This window comes from Pseudophryne corroboree, chromosome 1 (genome assembly GCF_028390025.1).
Source record: "Pseudophryne corroboree isolate aPseCor3 chromosome 1, aPseCor3.hap2, whole genome shotgun sequence".
NCBI lineage: Eukaryota > Metazoa > Chordata > Amphibia > Anura > Myobatrachidae > Pseudophryne > Pseudophryne corroboree.
The window spans coordinates 803,324,943-803,344,541 of NC_086444.1; the positions used below are offsets into that span (position 1 = coordinate 803,324,943).

General features: G+C 47.7%; 1 protein-coding gene across 2 annotated transcripts in view; it reads right to left on the minus strand.

Moving 5' to 3' along the window:
• Positions 1–400: 400 nt before the first annotated feature.
• Positions 401–19,599, minus strand: part of MCUB (mitochondrial calcium uniporter dominant negative subunit beta) — a 241,811-nt gene continuing 222,612 nt past the window's right edge. For both annotated transcript variants that reach the window (XM_063918979.1, XM_063918970.1), the window contains exon 8: positions 401–598. In XM_063918979.1, the coding sequence (XP_063775049.1) occupies positions 521–598 (78 nt within the window). In that variant the 3' untranslated portion in view covers positions 401–520. The remainder of the gene's footprint in view (positions 599–19,599) is intronic.

Below are 19,599 nucleotides of genomic sequence, written 5' to 3' on the forward strand. Positions count from 1 at the left end.
ATCTACTGGCATCAGTATGACCTTATCATTTTGTGTTGTAAAAGAGAACTTCAGCATGCCATGGAGGAGCAGTATCTGGTCTTTAGGTCGACAACTGTTTGTTGACATGGTCAAAGGGTTAGCGTGACTATTTTCGACACATCATATGGTTGACATCAGTTTGTTGAAGGTTTTTTCTTAATTTTTTTTTTTTACTTTTTCATACTTTACCATCCACGCGGAATACATTTTTAGAATGGCAACACAACCAAAGTTCGTGAGCCATGGCAAGGGTATGCGGTACACTAATTTAGGGTTCATGTGCTAAAAGTTAAAAATGCTGATATACTGTATATTGAGTATAGCAAAAAAACTCCCAAGTAGTCTTGTGTATAAAAAAAGATACAAAAATAAAATCCTCTTATAAAGTCTTATTTATAGTTTATTGTAATCTCTTAAAGCATGACTCTAATGACCCCTTTTACAAAATGATGTAAAACATGAAAAATTATCTATTTTGAATAAAAAGAAAAAAATCAGCCTATTCTCCCTCACGCAGCTGTTCAACTGGAAGCTTCAATCGTAGAGGATTTCTCAAACGTCTCAAGCTTTCTTCAGTCTTGGGGGGGGGGGGAAGAGAAAAAAAAAGTGAAAATTACAGCAACAAATACTAACTGCATATACAGTAGTGAGAGATTCAAAGAATGACCGTATAACACTACTGAGCTTGTTTAGTATGGCACAGCTATTCCAACCAATCAACTAGTTGGAATGGCAATGCATGGGAGCGGGGAAACGGCCAAAAACGGTTGTTCAGACAAGCTGGTTAAACTGGTTTAATTTAACCAATGTGTCTGAACGACCGGTTTCCAGCATTTGGAAGCAAGCACAGATTGACATTTGCTCCCATACATTGCCAGAGTTTCGTACCAACCAGCTTACTAGTAGGCTGATTGGAATTATAAAGGTTCATATACTAAGCCAGGCTAGGCCAACCTGTGGCTCTCTAGCTGTTGTGAGAAAATATATTACTAGATTTTCTCCATAATTAGCTTTAGTAACAATACTACTTTCAGGAAGAATTTAAATTTGTTTATTATTAAGCAGCAAAATATTCCTTTAACATTCTTGAGCTTATGGCTAAAATAATGTATTCATCCAGTGCTTTCGAGGACAAACATTGCAGCTGTGATATCACTGAAGATGGTAGCGTGTGAGTGCAGACACCTGCAGTCCCCAGTAACCACTAACCTATCAGCAAAAAATAGCAGACTATAATTATTATTGTTTATTTGTATAATGCCATAGATTCATAAACACCTGACATGTGGTTTGATGTATCAAGCAGTGAAGAGTGCGGAAGAGGACCAGTGGTAACCAATCAGCCTGGAAGTAGCATTTATCAAGTGCATTTTAAAATATTAGGTAGAAGGCGATTAGTGGTTATGAGCAACTTCTCCACTGGTCCACTTTTCCACCCTTTTCACTTCTTAATACATCAACCAGATAGTTGCAGAGATGGCCTTGACCAGTCTGGAGTCCTAAGCAGGATTCTCGTAACTGATGGCGCTTACCTGGAGCAGTGGCACCTCAGACATTTGCCTGTATGGCCAGCTCTGCATTATTGTACAGATATACAATAACATATGAGAACAGTAAAAATAATAACCTGTAGAGAACACAAATTAGAGCAAAAATTCATGGGACGCAATTAAAATTACAAATCCAACTGGGTGGGTTATATTGTTTCTGTGCAGGGTAAATACTGGCTGCTTTATTTTTACACTTCAATTTAGATTTTCAGTATGAACACACCCCACCCGTATCTAACTCTCTCTGTACATGTTATATCTGCCCCACCTGCAGTGCACATGGTTTTGCCCATTCGTGTGCTTATTTGGTTTGCTAACAAATCTGAATAACCCCCATAATCAGAGTAAGACATGACAAAGTCAAACAAGGTACGGGCGTGGCCGCGACGGCTAAGGAGTAGGCAGCAGGTCTCGGGAGCTCCCCGGCCACCAAACTCCTGATACCCATCCTTATTCCCTCTGGTGCTCCTACCCGGCCGAATCGCTCACCCTGCACTGCTGGGCACTGCCGGGCGTCCCTATCCGTGCTCTCCGGGTCCCGTAGACGCGGCTCTCACCGACATCCGGCCCTGCGGCCTACAAGTTCTCCGGATCCCCGGCCTCGATTTTGGCGGCCTCGATCGCGGGACACCCGGAGCTCGAGCGGCGGGCTGCCGCTGCTGCCGGAGCCCGCAAAAGGACTGTGGGGGGGAGATAGCCTCTCCTCTGCCTCCAGGGCTGTAACCTGGGTCCCTGAAGTGACCCTGAAGACGGGAGAACAAACAGGTACTCCTGGGGAAGGGGAAGAGGAAGGGACACTGCGGCCATTTTGGGAGTGAATGATAAAGGCTGCTGCTAATGCCTGCACATTTGATGGGCTGCCTGATGGAACTCTCCTGTGACCAGTGAGCCTTTGCTATTTGGGACCTCACTATCAGTTGCTCACTCACTCTCAGCCTCTCAGTATCTATACTACCTATACTGACTCAACATACTGCTGGAAGCACAGTCAGGTGTCTTTTGCTGCACAGCTCTCCCATTCTACCACATAAGAGATGCATTAGTAATTGGAACTGACTGCGTCGCTATACTGCACTAATATCCTTCAGTGTGCTACGCACCGACATCCTGCCCTTGCCTTCCGAAGTTGCTGCAAGATTCTCCCTCTTCAATATTACTGTACATATTGCTGCTACTTCTACACAAGCCTGTATTTTCTATCCATTGATATTTTGATATAAGGACTGGGCACGGCTGCTTCCCGCCACTAATTGAGGGCGTCCTCGCTCCTACCGCCTTCTCATTATACTTCTACACGGAACACACTGCCCTAGGGTGGTTGTGACTGCTCCTGTTCAATATGGTTAAGGGAGGCCAAAGTGCGGCTGCGGCCAAGCTAGAAAGATATGCCAGACAACCCACACCCAAGGTGTCGTCGGCTCCCTCTCCTACCCATTCTGATTCCCCCTCCGTGTCTGCGGCTGGCTCCCCGGGGGTGGCGGAGGCGCCGTCTATTCAACAGGTGCTGGAGGCTATAGCTGGCAGTGAGCAACGTCTCTCCGACAAGATGGAGAAGGTGCAGTGTGACCTATCCTTACTCCGACAAGATGTCCAGCGCATTCGTGAGAGAGTGGGTGAGGCGGAGACAAGGGTCTCCAACCTGGAAGATATGTGTGGACCCCTGAAGCAGTCCGTATCCACGGTGACCCAACAAGTCTCCTCCCTCCAGACTAAGCTTTTAGACATGGAGGGAAGACTGCGTAGGAACAATGTCAGATTTGTGGGCCTACCTGAAAGAGAAGAGGGCTCGCAGCCGGAGGACTTCCTCGAATCTTGGCTCAAGGAGATGTATGGCGCTGAGTCCTTTACGGCCCAATTTGCGGTGGAACGTGCACATAGGATACCATCTCAGCCACTACCTCCTGGTGCCCCTCCTCGCACCTTCATTGCCAAATTCCTACATTATAAGGACCGGGACTCAGTTCTTCGCCTAGGTCGCACAAAGGGCCCGCTGGTCCGTAATGGAGTCAAGGTGTCGGCCTTCCCGGACTTTGCCGCAGACGTCCAGAAGGACAGAGCCCAGTTTATGCCCATTAAACGGCGTCTGCGAGACCTCAACATTCCGTATTCCATGCTGTTTCCTTCAAGGCTCCGAGTTGTGGCGGACGGGGAGACCAAGTTTTTTAATTCCCCCAGGGAAGCGGCACAATGGCTGGACAGATTTGCGCCGGGTGCTCGACAGCTGGCTCCGGACTGATCTCCTGAGTTGCAGGAGCTGGGTCTGGGCTATCGGAGGGAACGATCTTAGATCGGGGAGCCCCCCTCCTTTGCATTGGTGGCTCAAGACTTACCGTCCAAGTGGTGTTGGTTAGAGGTTTAGTTGAGAATCTAGGCCTACTCAGCACTTGGTAGTTTGGGTTGTTGGTTTGGGATATAAGTATGCCGGTGTTCTGGGGGGTATACGGGGAGGGGAGGGGAGGGATAATTGGGAAGCAGCTAGCTGCGGCTCTCTTTGCTGCTGTTTTTGGTTTTCTTTCTTTAGTTTGTTATTTTTCTTACCTGAGTTTTTTTTGAAGCAAGGATGTTTATTAATTCAGACGCTATGGATTATAATGCTGGGCTTATGTACGTCATGTGTTACTGGTATTACTGATGTTGGTTCTCAGTTGTATTCTGGGAAATGTCTATCCGGGAGACACATAGAGTCTACATGGAGTCATGACTAATCTGAAGCTGTTGGCATGGAATGTCCGAGGTCTGAATAACAAAATCAAACGATCTCTGGTTTTAAATATGATTAAGAAATATGACCCGGACATTGCATGCCTCAGTGAGACCCACTTAGAGGGACATAGGTTATTGTCTTTACGCCGGGCCTGGGTGGGATGGGCTTACCACGCCTCTCACTCTTCCTTTTCTAGGGGTGTCTCGGTTCTGATTAAAAAATCAGTGCAATTTGAATTACTGTCGATCAAAACTGACCCATATGGAAGATTTGTATTTATGGAATGTAAACTGAGCTCCCAGCCCTATTACATATTAGCGGTGTATGTCCCCCCTCCCTTTTCATATGCTGTGTTGCAGCAGGCTGCCTCTTTCATCGCTTCATCTCCCACTACCCCAGTGATATGCCTGGGTGACTTTAATAACATCCTAGATTTGTCCTTGGATCGATGGCACTCCCCGAGTGTTGCGCTGGCGAGTGGTGGCCCTACTAAGTTTGCAGATTTTTTGGATAGCTTGCAGTGGGTTGATGTGTGGAGGCTCCGTCACCCTACGGCCCGCCAGTTCTCCTGTTTTTCCAGTGCTCATGGCTCCTTTTCCAGGATTGACCTGATGCTGGTGTCCCCTGCCCTTGTCCCGGGGATCATTGACATTCATTATGAGGCCCGAGGGGTCTCTGACCACTCCCCCATGTTGATGACTATCGCTGTGGGAAGTCAGAGGGGGCACTCTTATTGGAAGCTGCACCCCTCTTGGCTGACCCAGCTTGGTGACTGCAGTGACCTCGAGACTCAATGGGGGGGGTACTTTAACGATAATGTAGGGTCAGCCCCGGCTACGATAGTTTGGGATTCATTTAAGGCTTTTTTGAGATGTTCATATATTGGACGCATAGCGGCTCATAAAGTATCCTCCAGGGAGAAGGAACAGGCCCTTGAAAGGGACACCAGGGAACTAGAGTCCCAATACCTGCTAGATGGTGCCCCCACTACGAAGGTACGCTGGCTAGTGGCTCAGTCGGCTTGGATGGCCCACCTGTCCGACAAAAACTCACGCTCCCTCCTTTTCAAGGCCACTAATATTTATATGCAGGCTGATAGGACAGGGGGACTCCTGGCCCGTCTGATACACTACGATCGGCCTGGGTCTACGATCACCCAGATGTCCGATGGGGATGGCTCCTTTGTTGACACCACGCCGGACATTGCGCAGTTGTTTAGATCTTATTACTCTGGTGTTTATAGCTCACAATTGACGTGCTCTACTCTTGACATCTCGCACTACCTGGGGGATATTGCGTTGCCCGCACTCTCCCCTGAGGCCTATGAGCTGCTGGAGGCGCCCTTGACGCTCGAGGAGGTGACTGCGGCCATTGGTATGTCCCCTAATGGCAAGGCTCCGGGGTGTGACGGGATTCCCTCTGAGGTTTACAAAACTCATATAGATTTCTTTGGACCCAGACTCCATGCCCTATACTTGGATATATTTGCCAATAATGAGCTTCCCCTCTCTATGTCAGAGGCAATTATAATAGTGATTCCAAAGCCCGGTAAGGACCCTGGGTCTCCAGACTCCTATAGGCCGATTTCCCTGATTCCCACGATGCTAAGATCCTGGCAAAGATATTGGCAGTACGGCTTAACACAGTGATCACCTCCCTCGTTCACTCGGATCAGACTGGCTTCATGCCAGGGAAGTCCACATCTATTAATCTACGTAGACTATATACCATTCTGCAACTCCCACATGACTCCCCTTCTGACTCGGCTGTGGTCTCGCTAGACGCGGCCAAGGCTTTTGACAGCGTTGAATGGGCTTATTTATGGGAGGTGATGGCTCGTATGGGCTTTGGACCCAACTTTATCAGTTGGACTAAACTACTGTATCAACATCCGAGTGCCAGGATCTTGGTGAACGGCTATGTATCCCCCTCTTTCCAGCTATCCCGTGGGACTAGACAAGGCTGCCCCCTATCCCCCGCACTGTTTGCCTTGGCCATTGAGCCCCTGGCCTGTCTGATAAGATCACACCCAGATATTGTGGGAATCAGTACGGGCTCACGTGAGGATAGAATAGCTCTTTATGCTGACGACATGTTGCTGTTCTTGCAAGATTACACCAAGTCAATGCCCACTCTGCTACGGGTGATTGAGTGCTTTGGTGATCACTCGGGACTTAGAATTAACTGGTCTAAATCGTACATTATGCCAGTCATAGGCCCCCCCCCTACTATTCCCAAAATCCCCCTGCCACTACGTTGGACGATACAATTTAAATACCTCGGGATTCAAATAACTAGTGACCCTTCCGATTTTGTCCCTCTGAACCTGGACCCGGCCATGCAGTGGATTATGGGCAAATCCAAAGCTTGGTGTAAGCTTCCACTGACGGTGTCTGGCAGGGTCAATCTCATTAAAATGATTATACTCCCCAAACTTTTATACATTATTCTCCAGTCCCCGGTATATATTTATCCGCTATTCTTTAGAAAATTAAATAGTGTTCTATCCTCTTTGATATGGGCTAACAAACGTTCTAGGATACAGCTAAATACCCTTACCAGGCAGCGCTCTGACGGTGGCCTGGCTCTGCCTAATTTTCAGATGTATTACTATGCTGCCCAGCTGACTCATATTAGTGTGTGGGCGCAGGATTCTGGGGTTAACTCCTTACACTGTGAGTTTATTCGCTCCTACTTTCCTCACCTCTCTCCTGTGCAGGTGCTGTTGAGTGGGAGCATATCTCGGTTTCTTCCCCCTATTATTTTCCAGGCATTAAAAATATGGCAGGCCCTGAGAGTCCTCTTGGGATACGATGGTTTGGACCCTGATACCCCCCTATGGTACTCTGACTGGCTCCCTGAACTACACGCGCTTGAGGGGCGGGAGGTGTGGGCCCCTAGATCTGTGGTTTCTATTTCCCAACTCTACCTAGATGGGGTACTCAAATCCTTTCAGCAACTGAAAGATGAGTTTGGGTTACCCAATTCCTATTTTTTCAGATATCTCCAGCTTCGTCACGCCCTCCAGTCCCAGTTTGCTGAGTCCCCCCCACGTATCCTCCCATTTCCCATCAAGACCTTTGTGGCTACTTTGGGTCGAGCTAAGATGGTCTCCTGTGCGTATGGATATTTACTTGCTAAGCTCCATGCGGACCCTCTGACACGTCTCCGAGGAAAATGGGAGGAGGATATGGGTTTAATAAATGAAGAGGACTGGGCCCTCGCTCTGGAATACCCTGCCAAAGTTACCAAATCTCTTAGATTTCAGCAGATTCAATTCTTCATTTTACACAGGACATATATGACTCCGGCTAGACTAGCTACTTTCGGTACGGGCGGATCTGGCCTTTGTCCTAAATGCGGGGGGGAGGTCGGAACATTTTGGCATCTAATGTGGGATTGTCCGAGGCTGAGGGTGTTCTGGTTGGGGGTCGGGTCAATCCTGGAAAGTACAGGAGTAACTGGCGGAGTGCTTACCCCTCAGTTCTGTATTCTGGGGATGGGATGCTCATCCTCTCTGTCTGTTTCAAGGGGTCTCTATGCCAGTAATGTATGTGCCTTGGCTAAGGTTTGCATTGCGAGGCTATGGATGGCCCCCAGAGCCCCTTCGGTGTCTGGGCTTAAGACCCTAATTAATGATACAATAATTAAGGAAAGATATATATATATGAAACAGAACGCATCAGCCAAATTTGAAAAGGTCTGGTCTCCATGGCTTGACTCCCCCCATGCGCACATGACCCCGCAAATATAGAGGGCACTGAAATGCTAACTTGCCAAATATTTACTGCTTAGTGACATAAGTGAGATGCTTGGCGGTTGAGCCCTGTGGAGCCGCCTGTATATCCGCATAATTACTGTGGTCCGGAATCAGATTATCCCTTCTCACCTTGCTTCAGGTTTTGTTTTTTGTTTTTTGTTTTTCCCCTGTTGATGTTATGTTCTTATTGGTTAGCTTAAGGGCGTAAATATAAAAATGTATGAGGATTTATATTGATGGCTGCGGATCTTGCAGACCCAAATAATCTGTACAGCAAGAAAGTATGTGTAATTCCCTCATGGTCATGTTCTGATATCCCTTGAATGTGAATTTCCTCCAATATTGGAGGTCTGTCTTGAGCCGAAAGATTTATTGTTGTGATATTGTGATGATCTGCAATGTCTGTACCTTATTCTTCAGTTTGTGAATAAAAATTACCTTATTAAAAAAAAAAAACAAGGTACACATATGGTAGATGACGGCTCATGTGTGTTTTGAGGACGTTAAAAATAAGAATTTACTTACCGATAATTCTATTTCTCGTAGTCCGTAGAGGATGCTGGGGACTCCGTCAGGACCATGGGGATTAGCGGCTCCGCAGGAGACAGGGCACAAAAATAAAGCTTTAGGATCAGGTGGTGTGCACTGGCTCCTCCCCCTATGACCCTCCTCCAAGCCTCAGTTAGGATACTGTGCCCGGACGAGCGTACACAATAAGGAAGGATTTTGAATCCCGGGTAAGACTCATACCAGCCACACCAATCACACCGTACAACTTGTGATCTGAACCCAGTTAACAGTATGACAAACGTAGGAGCCTCTGAACAGACGGCTCACAACAATAACAACCCGATTTTTTGTAACAATAACTATGACAAGTATTGCAGACAATCCGCACTTGGGATGGGCGCACAGCATCCACTACGGACTACGAGAAATAGAATTATCGGTAAGTAAATTCTTATTTTCTCTGACGTCCTAAGTGGATGCTGGGGACTCCGTCAGGACCATGGGGATTATACCAAAGCTCCCAAACGGGCGGGAGAGTGCGGATAACTCTGCAGCACCGAATGAGAGAACTCCAGGTCCTCTTTAGCCAGGGTATCAAATTTGTAGAATTTTACAAACGTGTTCTCCCCCGACCACGTAGCTGCTCGGCAGAGTTGTAATGCCGAGACCCCTCGGACAGCCGCCCAGGATGAGCCCACCTTCCTTGTGGAATGGGCCTTGACAGATTTAGGCTGTGGCAGGCCTGCCACAGAATGTGCAAGTTGAATTGTGCTACAAATCCAACGAGCAATCGTCTGCTTAGAAGCAGGAGCACCCAGCTTGTTGGGTGCATACAGTATAAACAGCGAGTCAGATTTTCTGACTCCAGCCGTCCTTGAAATATATATTTTCAATGCCCTGACAACGTCCAGCAACTTGGAATCCTCCAAATCGCTAGTAGCCGCAGGCACCACAATAGGCTGGTTCAGGTGAAACGCTGACACCACCTTAGGCAGAAACTGAGGACGCGTCCGCAGTTCTGCCCTGTCCGAATGGAAAATCAGATATGGGCTTTTATACGATAAAGCCGCCAATTCTGACACTCTCCTGGCTGAAGCCAGGGCCAGTAGCATGGTTACTTTCCATGTAAGATATTTCAAATCCACCGATTTGAGTGACTCAAACCAATGGGATTTGAGAAAATCCAAAACTACATTAAGGTCCCACGGAGCCACTGGGGCACAACCGGGGGCTGTATATGTAGTACTCCTTTTACAAAAGTCTGGACTTCAGGAACTGAAGCCAATTCTTTCTGGAAGAAAATCGACAGGGCCGAAATTTGAACCTTAATGGACCCCAATTTGAGGCCCATAGACAATCCTGTTTGCAGGAAATGTAGGAATCGACCCAATTGAAATTCCTCCGTGGGGGCCTTCCTGGCCTCACACCACGCAACATATTTTCTCCAAATGCGGTGATAATGTTGTGCAGTCACCTCCCTCCTGGCTTTTACCAGTGTAGGAATGACCTCTTCCGGAATGCCTTTTTCCCTTAGAATTCGTCGTTCAACCGCCATGCCGTCAAATGCAGCCGCGGTAAGTCTTGGAATAGACACGGTCCCTGCTGAAGCAGGTCCCGTCTTAGAGGTAGAGGCCACGGATCTTCCGTGAGCATCTCCTGAAGTTCCGGGTACCAAGTTCTTCTTGGCCAATCCGGAGCCACGAGTATCGTTCTTACTCCCCTTTGCCGTATAATTCTCAGTACTTTTGGTATGAGAGGCAGAGGAGGAAACACATACACTGACTGGAACACCCACGGCGTTACCAGAGCGTCCACAGCTATTGCCTGAGGGTCTCTTGACCTGGCGCAATACCTGTCCAGTTTTTTGTTGAGGCGAGACGCCATCATGTCCACCTTTGGTTTTTCCCAACGGTTCACAATCATGTGGAAGACTTCTGGATGAAGTCCCCACTCTCCCGGGTGTAGATCGTGTCTGCTGAGGAAGTCTGCTTCCCAGTTGTCCACTCCCGGAATGAACACTGCTGACAGTGCTATCACATGATCTTCCGCCCAGCGAAGAATCCTTGCAGCTTCTGCCATTGCTCTCCAGCTTCTTGTGCCGCCCTGTCTGTTTACGTGGGCGACTGCCGTGATGTTGTCCGACTGGATCAACACCGGCTGACCCTGAAGCAGGGGTTTTGCCAGGCTTAGAGCATTGTAAATCGCTCTTAGCTCCAGTATATTTATGTGAAGAGACATCTCCAGGCTTGACCATACTCCCTGGAAGTTTCTTCCCTGTGTGACCGCTCCCCAGCCTCTCAGACTGGCATCCGTGGTCACCAGGACCCAGTCCTGTATGCCGAATCTGCGGCCCTCTAACAGATGAGCACTCTGCAACCACCACAGAAGAGACACCCTTGTCCGTGGCGATAAGGTTATCCGCTGATGCATCTGCAGATGCGATCCGGACCATTTGTCCAGCAGATCCCACTGAAAAGTTCTTGCGTGAAATCTGCCGAATGGAATCGCTTCGTAAGAAGCCACCATTTTTCCCAGGACCCTTGTGCAATGATGCACTGACACTCTTCCTGGTTTTAGGAGGTTCCTGACTAGCTCGGATAACTCCCTGGCTTTCTTCTCCGGGAGAAACACCTTTTTCTGGACTGTGTCCAGAATCATCCCTAGGAACAGCAGACGTGTCGTCGGAAACAGCTGCGGTTTTGGAATATTTAGAATCCACCCGTGCTGTCGTAGAACTACTTGAGATAGTGCTACTCCGACCTCCAACTGTTCTCTGGACCTTGCCCTTATCAGGAGATCGTCCATTTTCTTTGAAGAAGAATCATCATTTCGGCCATTACCTTGGTAAGGACCCGGGGTGCCGTGGACAATCCAACCGGCAGCGTCTGAAACTGATAGTGACAGTTCTGTACCACGAACCTGAGGTAACCTTGGTGAGAAGGGCAAATTGGGACATGGAGGTAAGCATCTGTCCCGGGACACCATATAGTCCCCTTTTTCCTGGTTCGCTATCACTGCTCTGAGTGACTCCATCTTGATTTGAACCTTTGTATGTAAGTGTTCAAATATTTCAGATTTAGAATAGGTCTCACCGAGCCGTCTGGCTTCAATACCACAATATAGTGTGGAATAATACCCCTTTCCTTGTTGTAGGAGGGGTACTTTGATTATCACCTGCTGGGAATACAGCTTGTGAATTGTTTCCACTACTGCCTCCCTGTCGGAGGGAGACGTTGGTAAAGCAGACTTCAGGAACCTGCGAGGGGGAGACGTCTCGAATTTCCAATCTGTACCCCTGGGATACTACTTGTAGGATCCAGGGGTCCACTTGCGAGTGAGCCCACTGCGTGCTGAAACTCTTGAGACGACCCCCCACCGCACTTGAGTCCGCTTGTACGGCCCCAGCGTCATGCTGAGGACTTGGCAGAAGCGGTGGAGGGCTTCTGTTCCTGGGAATGGGCTGCCTGCTGCAGTCTACTTCCCTTTCCTCTATCCCATGGCAGATATGACTGGCCTTTTGCCCGCTTGCCCTTATGGGGACGAAAGGACTGAGGCTGAAAAGACGTTGTCTTTTTCTCCTTTATACGGCAATACTTCCATGTGCCGTTTGGAATCTGCATCACCTGACCACTGTCGTGTCCATAAACAACTTCTGGCAGATATGGACATCGCACTTACTCTTGATGCCAGAGTGCAAATATCCCTCTGTGCATCTCGCATATATAGAAATGCATCCTTTAAATGCTCTATAGTCAATAAAATACTGTCCCTGTCAAGGGTATCAATATTTTCAGTCAGGGAATCCGACCAAGCCACCCCAGCGCTGCACATCCAGACTGAGGCGATCGCTGGTCGCAGTATAACACCAGTATGTGTGTATATACTTTTTAGGATATTTTCCAGCCTCCTATCAACTGGCTCCTTGAGGGCGGCCCTATCTGGAGACGGTACCGCCACTTGTTTTGATAAGCGTGTGAGCGCCTTATCCACCCTAAGGGGTGTTTCCCAACGCGCCCTAACTTCTGGCGGGAAAGGGTATACCGCCAATAATTTTCTATCGGGGGAAACCCACGCATCATCACACACTTCATTTAATTTATCTGATTCAGGAAAAACTACAGGTAGTTTTTTCACACTCCACAAAATACCCTTTTTTGTGGTACTTGTAGTATCAGAAATATGTAACACCTCCTTCATTGCCCTTAACAAGTAACGTGTGGCCCTAAAAGAAAAATACGTTTGTTTCTTCACCGTCGACACTGGAGTCAGTGTCCGTGTCTGTGTCGACCGACTGAGGTAAAAAGACGTTTTAACGCCCCTGACGGTGTTTGAGACGCCTGGACAGGTACTAATTGGTTTGCCGGCCGTCTCATGTCGTCAACCGACCTTGCAGCGTGTTGACATTATCACGTAATTCCTTAAATAAGCCATCCATTCCGGTGTCGACTCCCTAGAGAGTGACATCACCATTACAGGCAATTGCTCCGCCTCCTCACCAACATCGTCCTCATACATGTCGACACACACGTACCGACACACAGCACACACACAGGGAATGCTCTGATAGAGGACAGGACCCCACTAGCCCTTTGGAGAGACAGAGGGAGAGTTTGCCAGCACACACCAAAACGCTATAATTATACAGGGACAACCTTTATATAAGTGTTTTTCCCTTATAGCATCTTAATATATATAATCATATCGCCAAATAAGTGCCCCCCCTCTCTGTTTTAACCCTGTTTCTGTAGTGCAGTGCAGGGGAGAGCCTGGGAGCCTTCCCACCAGCATTTCTGTGAGGGAAAATGGCGCTGTGTGCTGAGGAGAATAGGCCCCGCCCCCTTTTCGGCGGGCTTCTTCTCCCGTTTTTCTGAGACCTGGCAGGGGTTAAATACATCCATATAGCCCCAGGGGCTATATGTGATGTATCTTTTAGCCAGTATAGGTATTTCATTGCTGCCCAGGGCGCCCCCCACAGCGCCCTGCACCCTCAGTGACCGCCGGTGTGAAGTGTGTGACAACAATGGCGCACAGCTGCAGTGCTGTGCGCTACCTCATGAAGACTGAAAAGTCTTCTGCCGCCGGTTTCTGGACCTCTTCACTTTTCGGCATCTGCAAGGGGGTCGGCGGCGCGGCTCCGGGACCGGACTCCATGGCTGGGCCTGTGTTCGATCCCTCTGGAGCTAATGGTGTCCAGTAGCCTAAGAAGCCAATCCATCCTGCACGCAGGTGAGTTCACTTCTTCTCCCCTAAGTCCCTCGTTGCAGTGAGCCTGTTGCCAGCAGGACTCACTGTAAAATAAAAAACCTAAAAACTTTTTCTAAGCAGCTCTTTAGGAGAGTCACCTAAATTGCACCCTGCTCGGACGGGCACAAAAACCTAACTGAGGCTTGGAGGAGGGTCATAGGGGGAGGAGCCAGTGCACACCACCTGATCCTAAAGCTTTATTTTTGTGCCCTGTCTCCTGCGGAGCCGCTAATCCCCATGGTCCTGACGGAGTCCCCAGCATCCATTTAGGACGTCAGAGAAAAGTATTTCCAACCACCCAGACAGTGGCGGCAATATATTTATTCTCCCTGAAGATTTGCTTACAGAGACCTTTCGACAACTGTAAACGGACAATTATGATGACTGATTGGATTATAATCTAGTTCAAACAAAGTGTTTTCAGAAATGTTCTGAAAACTTTTTTTGTGATCATCTCAAATTATGATACAAACATTTTTCCCATAGATTGTACGCTTGCAAGCAGGGCCCTCCTACCATGACTGTTTGTTTTTACCCGTTTTTTTTCTTCTAATTGTGTCCAGTTGTAAAGCGCAACGGAATTTGCTGCGCTATATAAGAAACTGTTAATAAATATTTTTTTTCCAGACGTGGCTACTACTAGTAAGTGACATTTAAGTACAGTTAGGCCTACTGTAACAGGTGTACGCTGATCAACCAGCGCAGTATACACATCCATCATTTTTTACTGCACACAAGAGTATGTGTTGCAATTACTGGGCCCACCTGTGCGGGAGAATATTTTTTTTGTTTACACACAATGTACAGCATATCAACCCACCAACTGGTTATTACTTAGTACTCTCTGAAAGTATACAGCCTACTTCTGTGAAGCTGGGTCTGCCTTTGTGTCATCTACACTACTGCAGAAGGCAGGCATTTTATAAGAGAGGAGGACACAAGGAGCAAAAAATTGATTAAAAAAAAAAAAAACTAGTAGAAAATAATTAAACTGGGAACTAGAGATGAGCGGGTTCGGTTTCTCTGAATCCGAACCCGCACGAACTTAATGTTTTTTTTCACGGGTCCGAGCGACTCGGATCTTCCCGCCTTGCTCGGTTAACCCGAGCGCGCCCGAACGTCATCATGACGCTGTCGGATTCTCGCGAGACTCGGATTCTATATAAGGAGCCGCGCGTCGCCGCCATTTTCACACGTGCATTGAGATTGATAGGGAGAGGACGTGGCTGGCGTCCTCTCCATTTAGATTAGAAGAGAGAGAGAGAGAGATTGACCTGATTTACTGGAGCTTAGGAGTACTGTAGAACTGTAGAGAGTGCAGAGTTTACTAGTGACTGACCACAGTGACCACCAGACACAGTGCAGTTTTATTTAATATATCCGTTCTCTGCCTGAAAAAAACGATACACAGTGACTCAGTCACATACCATATCTGTGTGCACTGCTCAGCCCAGTGTGCTGCATCATCTATGTATATATCTGACTGTGCTCAGCTCACACATCTTATAATTGTGGGGGAGACTGGGGAGCACTGCAGTGCCAGTTATAGGTTATAGCAGGAGCCAGGAGTACATATTATTATTAAAATTAAACAGTGCACACTTTTGCTGCAGGAGTGCCACTGCCAGTGTGACTGACCAGTGACCTGACCACACTGACCACCAGTATAGTTAGTAGTATAGTATACTATATTGTGATTGCCTGAAAAAGTTAAACAGTCGTATCTGACTGTGCTCAGCTCACACATCTTATAATTGTGGGGGAGACTGGGGAGCACTGCAGTGCCAGTTATAGGTTATAGCAGGAGCCAGGAGTACATATTATTATTAAAATTAAACAGTGCACACTTTTGCTGCAGGAGTGCCACTGCCAGTGTGACTGACCAGTGACCTGACCACACTGACCACCAGTATAGTTAGTAGTATAGTATACTATATTGTGATTGCCTGAAAAAGTTAAACACTCGTCGTGTGACTTCACTTGTGTGTTTTTTTTTTTTATTCTATAAAAAACTCATTCTGCTGACAGACAGTGTCCAGCAGGTCCGTCATTATATAATATATACCTGTCCGGCTGCAGTAGTGATATATATATATTTTTTATATCATTATTTATCATCCAGTCGCAGCAGACACAGTACGGTAGTTCACGGCTGTAGCTACCTCTGTGTCGGCACTCGGCAGTCCGTCCATAATTGTATACCACCTACCCGTGGTTTTTTTTTTCTTTCTTCTTTATACATACATACTACTACTACATCTCTTTATCAACCAGTCTATATTAGCAGCAGACACAGTACAGTACGGTAGTCCACGGCTGTAGCTACCTCTGTGTCGGCACTCGGCAGTCCGTCCATAATTGTATACCACCTACCCGTGGTTTTTTTTTCTTTCTTCTTTATACATACATACTACTACTACATCTCTTTATCAACCAGTCTATATTAGCAGCAGACAGTACAGTACGGTAGTCCACGGCTGTAGCTACCTCTGTGTCGGCACTGGGCAGTCCGTCCATAATTGTATACCACCTACCCGTGGTTTTTTTTTCTTTCTTCTTTATACATACATACTACTACTACATCTCTTTATCAACCAGTCTATATTAGCAGCAGACACAGTACAGTACGGTAGTCCACGGCTGTAGCTACCTCTGTGTCGGCACTGGGCAGTCCGTCCATAATTGTATACCACCTACCCGTGGTTTTTTTTTCTTTCTTCTTTATACATACATACTACTACTACATCTCTTTATCAACCAGTCTATATTAGCAGCAGACACAGTACAGTACGGTAGTCCACGGCTGTAGCTACCTCTGTGTCGGCACTGGGCAGTCCGTCCATAATTGTATACCACCTACCCGTGGTTTTTTTTTCTTTCTTCTTTATACATACATACTACTACTACATCTCTTTATCAACCAGTCTATATTAGCAGCAGACACAGTACAGTACGGTAGTCCACGGCTGTAGCTACCTCTGTGTCGGCACTCGGCAGTCCATCCATAATTGTATACTAGTATCCATCCATCTCCATTGTTTACCTGAGGTGCCTTTTAGTTGTGCCTATTAAAATATGGAGAACAAAAATGTTGAGGTTCCAAAATTAGGGAAAGATCAAGATCCACTTCCACCTCGTGCTGAAGCTGCTGCCACTAGTCATGGCCGAGACGATGAAATGCCAGCAACGTCGTCTGCCAAGGCCGATGCCCAATGTCATAGTACAGAGCATGTCAAATCCAAAACACCAAATATCAGTAAAAAAAGGACTCCAAAACCTAAAATAAAATTGTCGGAGGAGAAGCGTAAACTTGCCAATATGCCATTTACCACACGGAGTGGCAAGGAACGGCTGAGGCCCTGGCCTATGTTCATGGCTAGTGGTTCAGCTTCACATGAGGATGGAGGCACTCAGCCTCTCGCTAGAAAAATGAAAAGACTCAAGCTGGCAAAAGCAGTAGCACCGCAAAGAACTGTGCGTTCTTCGAAATCCCAAATCCACAAGGAGAGTCCAATTGTGTCAGTTGCGATGCCTGACCTTCCCAACACTGGACGTGAAGAGCATGCGCCTTCCACCATTTGCACGCCCCCTGCAAGTGCTGGAAGGAGCACCCGCAGTCCAGTTCCTGATAGTCAGATTGAAGATGTCAGTGTTGAAGTACACCAGGATGAGGAGGATATGGGTGTTGCTGGTGCTGGGGAGGAAATTGACCAGGAGGATTCTGATGGTGAGGTGGTTTGTTTAAGTCAGGCACCCGGGGAGACACCTGTTGTCCGTGGGAGGAATAGGGCCGTTGACATGCCTGGTGAAAATACTAAAAAAATCAGCTCTTCGGTGTGGAAATATTTCTCCAGAAATGCGGACAACAGGTGTCAAGCCGTGTGTTCCCTTTGTCAAGCTGTAATAAGTAGGGGTAAGGACGTTAACCACCTCGGAACATCCTCCCTTATACGTCACCTGCAGCGCATTCATAATAAGTCAGTGACAAGTTCAAAAACTTGGGCCGACAGCGGAAGCAGTCCACTGACCAGTAAATCCCTTCCTCTTGTAACCAAGCTCACGCAAACCACCCCACCAACTCCCTCAGTGTCAATTTCCTCCTTCCCCAGGAATGCCAATAGTCCTGCAGGCCATGTCACTGGCAATTCTGACGAGTCCTCTCCTGCCTGGGATTCCTCCGATGCATCCTTGCGTGTAACGCCTACTGCTGCTGGCGCTGCTGTTGTTGCTGCTGGGAGTCGATGGTCATCCCAGAGGGGAAGTCGTAAGCCCACTTGTACTACTTCCAGTAAGCAATTGACTGTCCAACAGTCCTTTGCGAGGAAGATGAAATATCACAGCAGTCATCCTGTTGCAAAGCGGATAACTAAGTCCTTGACAACTATGTTGGTGTTAGACGTGCGTCCGGTATCCGCCGTTAGTTCACAGGGAACTAGACAATTTATTGAGGCAGTGTGCCCCCGTTACCAAATACCATCTAGGTTCCACTTCTGTAGGCAGGCGATACCGAGAATGTACACGGACGTCAGAAAAAGACTCACCAGTGTCCTAAAAAATGCAGTTGTACCCAATGTCCACTTAACCACGGACATGTGGACAAGTGGAGCAGGGCAGGGTCAGGACTATATGACTTTGACAGCCCACTGGGTAGATGTATGGACTCCCGCCGCAAGAACAGCAGCGGCGGCACCAGTAGCAGCATCTCGCAAACGCCAACTCTTTCCTAGGCAGGCTACGCTTTGTATCACCGCTTTCCAGAATACGCACACAGCTGAAAACCTCTTACGGCAACTGAGGAAGATCATCGCAGAATGGCTTACCCCAATTGGACTCTCCTGTGGATTTGTGGCATCGGACAACGCCAGCAATATTGTGTGTGCATTAAATATGGGCAAATTCCAGCACGTCCCATGTTTTGCACATACCTTGAATTTGGTGGTGCAGAATTTTTTTAAAAACGACAGGGGCGTGCAAGAGATGCTGTCGGTGGCCAGAAGAATTGCGGGACACTTTCGGCGTACAGGCACCACGTACAGAAGACTGGAGCATCACCAAAAACTACTGAACCTGCCCTGCCATCATCTGAAGCAAGAAGTGGTAACGAGGTGGAATTCAACCCTCTATATGCTTCAGAGGTTGGAGGAGCAGCAAAAGGCCATTCAAGCCTATACAATTGAGCACGATATAGGAGGTTGAATGCACCTGTCTCAAGTGCAGTGGAGAATGATTTCAACGTTGTGCAAGGTTCTGATGCCCTTTGAACTTGCCACACGTGAAGTCAGTTCAGACACTGCCAGCCTGAGTCAGGTCATTCCCCTCATCAGGCTTTTGCAGAAGAAGCTGGAGGCATTGAAGAAGGAGCTAAAAGGGAGCGATTCCGCTAGGCATGTGGGACTTGTGGATGCAGCCCTTAATTCGCTTATCAAGGATTCACGGGTGGTCAATCTGTTGAAATCAGAGCACTACATTCTGGCCACCGTGCTCGATCCTAGATTTAAAACCTACCTTGGATCTCTCTTTCCGGCAGACACAAGTCTGCTGGGGTGCAAAGACCTGCTGGTGACAAAATTGTCAAGTCAAGCGGAACGCGACCTGTCAACATCTCCTCCTTCACATTCTCCCGCAACTGAGGGTGCGAGGAAAAGGCTCAGAATTCCGAGCCCACCCGCTGGCGGTGATGCAGGGCAGTCTGGAGCGACTGCTGATGCTGACATCTGGTCCGGACTGAAGGACCTGACAACGATTACGGACATGTCGTCTACTGTCACTGCATATGATTCTCTCAACATTGAAAGAATGGTGGAGGATTA